At 41.1% G+C, this 6,484-nt stretch overlaps 1 protein-coding gene across 2 annotated transcripts; it reads left to right on the plus strand.

Annotated features, from left to right (window-relative positions):
* Positions 1-1,266: 1,266 nt before the first annotated feature.
* LOC124273410 (E3 ubiquitin-protein ligase arc-1-like) lies at positions 1,267-4,623 on the plus strand. Of its 2 annotated transcripts, XM_046708668.1 has the most exons (3): positions 1,267-2,481; positions 3,571-3,612; positions 3,883-4,623. In XM_046708668.1, the coding sequence occupies exons 1-3, from the start codon at positions 1,308-1,310 to the stop codon at positions 4,512-4,514; spliced, it is 1,848 nt and encodes a 615-aa protein (XP_046564624.1). In that variant the 5' UTR covers positions 1,267-1,307; the 3' UTR covers positions 4,515-4,623. The 2 variants fall into 2 exon arrangements, with proteins under 2 accessions (XP_046564624.1, XP_046564625.1); XM_046708669.1 differs by lacking the exon at positions 3,571-3,612.
* Positions 4,624-6,484: the final 1,861 nt, after the last annotated feature.

Here is a 6,484-nt window from a genome sequence, read left to right on the forward strand (position 1 = left end):
ATGTCCCCACACTAACAATATGAACTCCTCTAAGCAGTTGTCCTGTAGCTTAGTATGATATTGTACGTATGTCTCCCCACACTGACAATATGAATTCCTCTAAGCAGTTGTCCCGTAGCTTAGTATGATATTGTACGTATGTCTCCCACACTAACAATATGAACTCCTCTAAGCAGTTGTCCCGTAGCTTAGTATGATATTGTACGTATGTCTCCCACACTGACAATATGAATTCCTCTAAGCAGTTGTCCTGTAGCTTAGTATGATATTGTACGTATGTCTCCGACACTAACAATATGAATTCCTCTAAGCAGTTGTCCCGTAGCTTAGTATGATATTGTACGTATGTCTCCGACACTAACAATATGAATTCCTCTAAGCAGTTGTCCCGTAGCTTAGTATGATATTGTACGTATGTCTCCGACACTAACAATATGAATTCCTCTAAGCAGTTGTCCCGTAGCTTAGTATGATATTGTACGTATGTCTCCCACACTGACAATATGAATTCCTCTAAGCAGTTGTCCTGTAGCTTAGTATGATATTGTACGTATGTCTCCGACACTAACAATATGAATTCCTCTAAGCAGTTGTCCCGTAGCTTAGTATGATATTGTACGTATGTCTCCAACACTAACAATATGAATTCCTCTAAGCAGTTGTCCCGTAGCTTAGTATGATATTGTACGTATGTCTCCCACACTGACAATATGAATTCCTCTAAGCAGTTGTCCCGTAGCTTAGTATGATATTGTACGTATGTCTCCCACACTGGCAATATGAATTCCTCTAAGCAGTTGTCCCGTAGCTTAGTATGATATTGTACGTATGTCTCCCACACTAACAATATGAATTCTCTCATCAACCTGTGTCTCCAGCTGTAAGAATTTCGCCTGTGAGAAGCGCTGTTGTGCTGATATATAAATTTGCTTGCATCTGTCACAACCTCAATGGAGTGATCCAAATACATTGTTTTACTGTAGACAGCAGGGTGCTAAGTAACTTTCTTTTTGTAGAGTGTCGGGATTTGAAACCTAAGTTGACATTCAGCAGAAGTTTGTTTGAGTGGTACTTAACAATTTTAGTTTAAAAATTAACTAATTTCACAAATTAGGACACATCACTACAAAAGTATTACAGCGACAGTACTAATTCTACGGTAGTATAATACGAGAGCAGTGATTTTAGCAAAAAGGGCAATGTGGGTAATATTCACCTCACTGCAACAATGGTCAAGTATTAAAAAGCATAGGCGGAGACTCCAACTGCCACATAACAATGATCATTATGTCTCTTGCCAGACAAACATGTCGGATCTTGTCTCAGTGGCTGCGATCAAGGATCTTCTGACAGAGTGTCCAATATGCACAGAACACTTTGATGACTCAATACGAATTCCTCGTCATATGCCATGCTGTGTCCAGTCCATATGTCAGCCCTGTCTGGAAACCTACAGTGGAGGCAATACAACCATACCCTGCCCCATCTGTCTACACCAGCATAACCTGCCTGGTGGAGTGAAATCCCTACCCAAAGAGACGGTCATCCTGAAGACTCTGGACTACCTCAAGATCCAGAAAGGTCTTCATCTTCCATGTACAGACTGTCCTGACAAGGAAACAGCTCAAGCCCAGTGTGACAACTGTGGGGTATTTCTCTGTTCAATCTGTCTGAATGCCCACAGGAGGAATGTAGCAACAAAGACACACACAATAGTTACCTTTGATGAGATGAAGGGGCGACCTGTGCAGAGTTTCCGTCGTCGACATCAGTGTAGTCAACACCAGCAGCCTCTACAGTTCTACTGCCACACTTGTACCAAGGTCGTCTGTGTGTCATGCACTGTAGTAGATCACGATAAAGGGAAGGGACATAATGTTGTGTCTGTGGATGAGGCACACCAAGAACTGTCAAAATCCACAGAAGACGTTTTTGTGAAGATGAATGCAAAGTCAGAGTCACTGAGAAAAACAGAAGCAGAATTGATTCAGAAGCTAGAAAACATTGAAATGTCCAAGAGGGTTGCCACACATGATATCAACAAAACCTTTGACAATCTGGCAATTGAGCTGAAGCAACGGAGGGCAGTCCTCTTGTCAGATGTTGAACATAAATCTGCTCAGAATCTTCAGATGACAGAAGAGTCACTGGAATCAACAAGAGTTTTGCAGGCAAGAGTAAAATCTTCCACTGAATACACAAAACTAATGAGAAGTAAAGCTGACAGGATAGAGGATCTTCAGGTGATGGGGTCTTCAGCTGCCTCTTTGAGAGCCATGTTGGACGACACGCCACAAGAGGTATCCTTTGTCAGGACTGGTGTGAACTTTGTGGAGGCAAACATACATCATCTTCGTGATAGTATCAAGGCAGCTGGAATGGTCAGATCAGTCACGTTCTCCCCAACAGAGAGGCCGACAATACTGCCAGATTCTAAAGCATACAACGCCATCGTACTGGATCCAGCAGAGTTACCGACAGGTATGGTGTAGAAAATTAGTTAATAAATTAGTTAATGCTGTCGACCAGTCCTTGGTTTAGTTTTGAGTGAGTGAGTGAGTAAGTGAGTGAGTGAGTGAGTGAGTGAGAGAGTGATGGTAGCATGCTACCATCGGTGCGACATGGGCCAGACGTCGGTTGCATCATCGGCCCAACGTAGGTAAACTTCAATGGCCTTGCATCGACCCTACATCGGCCCTACATCGGCAAACTTTATTGGCCTTGCATCGACCCGGCACAACTTTATTGGCCTTGCACCGGCCAACGTTGCCATACTTTATCGGCACTGGTCCGTTGTAAGATGGAAACCCGAAACAGCGGCAAACAACGCTGGTTGAATACATGCTGCTTGCCATTGATAGCCGAATTATCTTTTGTATCCAACATAACATTAATATGGTGCAAACTCCCTTAGGCCTCCTTCCCAACAATATGCATAATGTTCTCTGTTGGAAGCCTAATAACACTGAATGTATGAGATCGTGTCCCACTGCAACGTTTCCCAAACCCTCGCGACTTCTGAGTAGCACGATGCATAAATCGAGTAAATTCCATAAACATAAAACAACCTCGCGATAGTGACTGTGAAATTAACCTTCCGCAATGGAGGTCAGATCGACCCATTTGCTGCACAATGACATTGTTGTATCGTTCTGAATAAACTTCAACTAAGATGACGGGCGCGAAAAAATGACTTTAACGTGTGAATGAGTGAGTGTGTGTGTGTGAGAGTGAGTGAGCGAGCGAACGAAAGCTGCAGTTCCGTATGAGAGTATATGATTCACTGAGTCACAGCATACTGACGACCAGTCCTTGTTTTATCCCCTAATGCTGATCGCCAGGCAAGGAGGCGTACCAATTTTAACGTCTTTGTGGTGCGACACGACCAGGGATCAACCACCGACCTTCCACTCTCAGGTTAATCTCTCCTTCCGCTCCACTGCACCACAGAGGTCATTATAATTGTTTTTGCAGAACCTTCTGTTTCGATAAAGGTCTGTGGGTTGTTTTACCAGTGACATAACATATATATGATATTGTGGAGATACAACATGACCTATACTTTTTCAGTGATGGAGATGGACCGGAAGTTGGGTGAAGGGGAGATAACATGTGAGTAGTTCTGGATGTGGGCATCTTGTCCTTGGTGAAGCTTCAATACGTTTTCTGTGTCACATGTGTCAATACATCACTCTAGTGTGATATTTATAATAGTAACATGAGACCCAGTTCATTTTCCTAGGAGGTACAGTTCGCTGTTTAAAGGCTATTGTGCAGCTACATACATTTGTTGTATCTCCATATTTTTTGTTTCTATAATATCAATAACTTCTCGTTCACTGTAATGGTTTGTATCAGGTATGAATGCTATTCTTCACACAGACCCTATGCTGGAATGGGACCCAGGAACAGCTCGGCGTGGTATAAGCGTATCTGGTCGGGTAGTCACCAACACTCCACCAACCACCCCTTCTCCTGATACAGGATGTCGGATACAAGAATGCAACTCAGTTCTGGCGTCCAGACCTCTGATGGTCGGAAACAGCCCCGGTCAACAGTGCATCTATCAACTAAACCTTGGGTTCTCTGTGAAAGAAACTATACCAGACAAGTGTATGATGCTAGAGACTGTTCTGACCCCCACCCCTGTAGATGCTTCCATCGGTCAACTCACTGGACTGAGTGTACGTGTTGCTACATGCCCCGACGACAAGCAGAAGCTGTGTCTCCGGGTTGCCTATAATAACACCTTCCTCAGTGACACCCCACTCACCCAGAACAGAGGTGGCCAGTCTCATGACCTACCACTGTGTTTTGTACTGGATGGAGCTAACAACAAACTGTCAGTTATCAGTGCTGCTGATAACACAGTGTACACCACTGTCACAGATGTAGATTTTGACAGACCCATGTGGGTCATGATGTATGTTGGTTATCCCGACTATGTAGATGTAACAGGAGAACTGTTATCAGGCCACAACGTTACACGATCCTTCAAAGACTACAATCGGTAACCAATCCTGGGTAAATTGTACAAGATCACATTATGCAGCAGATGCTGGTATTTGCAGTAATGATTAATGTTTTACTATTAGTGTTAATTACAAAGTTTATCGCAAAAGAGCAAACGAAAAATGAACTGCAACGCATGTCGCGAATATCTAAATATGATTCTGTACAGGTTAGAAAATCAGGTGTGTTTTATTTGGATCAGAATTTATCTGAAATAACGACAAATTTGTTTTCAATGGAACTAACTTTTTTCATTCATCGCATGTGTGCCTTTGTAAATAGCGGATCCATTCGTAGTGAATTATTACCTATTTATGAATGGTTGATGTGTTTTTGAAGTTTGAAATATTCTGATAGTTACCAGATTTCTAGTTCTAATTCATATGCTGTTTTCACCTAACATATAACCATAGTGTGATGTTTATTATTTACGAACGGCTGAAGTAATGTGTGATGTTTTTTCGCATGGTATCGTACTACTAGTCCCTTCACCCTAGAATATATGCCTTGATGCTTTACCAACACAGCGTTAGCAGTCACATTTTCTCTCATATTGAATACAAATATTTTATAAGAATGAATTTGTAGCTCCAAAGGGTGTTTACTAGTATGTAACAAAGAGAAACCCTCTTTTGTCCCGGTCGTTTCTAGAAATGTTACATTCTATCCACTACTATCCAACTACCTGGGTATAAATACTTATGTTATGTAAATGTCCATCTTTAACATGTTTACATACTATATGTGGCCTGTCTAATTAGACATCGACTACCTGTTGCTAACCTCTGCTTGTCACTACCTTCTATGCACATATACTCCTCATCACCTGGTCACTTTAAACTTGAAAACAGTGTGATATATAGTTCATGTTATTGTTCCTAACCTCTGCTTGTCACTACCTTCTATGCACATATACTTCTCATCAATTGGTCACTTTAAACTTGAAAACAGTGTGATATATTTCATGTTATTGTTCCTAACCTCTGCTTGTCACTACCTTCTATGCACATATACTTCTCATCAATTGGTCACTTTACGCTTAAAAACAGTGGGATATATTTCATGTTATTGTTCCTAACCTCTGCTTGTCACTACCTTCTATGCACATATACTTCTCATCAATTGGTCACTTTACGCTTGAAAACAGTGTGATATATTTCATGTTATTGTTCCTAACCTCTGCTTGTCACTACCTTCTATGCACATGTACTTCTCATCAATTGGTCACTTTAAGCTTGAAAACAGTGGGATATATTTCATGTTATTGTTCCTAACCTCTGCTTGTCACTACCTTCTATGCACATATACTTCTCATCAATTGGTCACTTTAAGCTTGAAAACAGTGTGATATATTTCATGTTATTGTTGCTAACCTCTGCTTGTCGCTACCTTCTATGCACATATACTCCACATCACCTGGTCACTTTACGCTTGAAAACAGTGTGATATATTTCATGTTATTGTTCCTAACCTCTGCTTGTCACTACCTTCTACGCACATGTACTTCTCATCAATTGGTCACTTTAAGCTTGAAAACAGTGTGATATATTCCATGTTATTGTTGCTAACCTCTGCTTGTCACTACCTTCTATGCACATATACTTCTCATCAATTGCTCACTTTAAACTTGAAAACAGAGTGATATATTTCATGTTATTGTTCCTAACCTCTGCTTGTCACTACCTTCTACGCACATGTACTTCTCATCAATTGCTCACTTTAAACTTGAAAACAGAGTGATATATTTCATGTTATTGTTCCTAACCTCTGCTTGTCACTACCTTCTACGCACATATACTTCTCATCAATTGCTCACTTTAAACTTGAAAACAGAGTGATATATTTCATGTTATTGTTCCTAACCTCTGCTTGTCACTACCTTCTATGCACATATACTTCTCATCACCTGGTCACTTTAAGCTTGAAAACAGTGTGATATATTTCATGTTATTGTTCCTAACCTCTGCTTGTC

The sequence above is a fragment of the Haliotis rubra genome, unplaced genomic scaffold (assembly GCF_003918875.1).
Source record: "Haliotis rubra isolate DU_JTF1 unplaced genomic scaffold, ASM391887v1 Scf180, whole genome shotgun sequence".
NCBI lineage: Eukaryota > Metazoa > Mollusca > Gastropoda > Lepetellida > Haliotidae > Haliotis > Haliotis rubra.

Excerpts from the sequence above, each read along its gene's own strand:
- LOC124273410 (XM_046708668.1), top strand. The coding sequence starts at position 1,308 with ATGTCGGATCTTGTCTCAGTGGCTGCGATCAAGGATCTTCTGACAGAG. Across the intron at positions 2,482-3,570 it reads TCCAGCAGAGTTACCGACAG|TGATGGAGATGGACCGGAAG; the intron begins GTATGGTGTAGA and ends ATACTTTTTCAG. Across the intron at positions 3,613-3,882 it reads GGGTGAAGGGGAGATAACAT|ACCCTATGCTGGAATGGGAC; the intron begins GTGAGTAGTTCT and ends TTCTTCACACAG.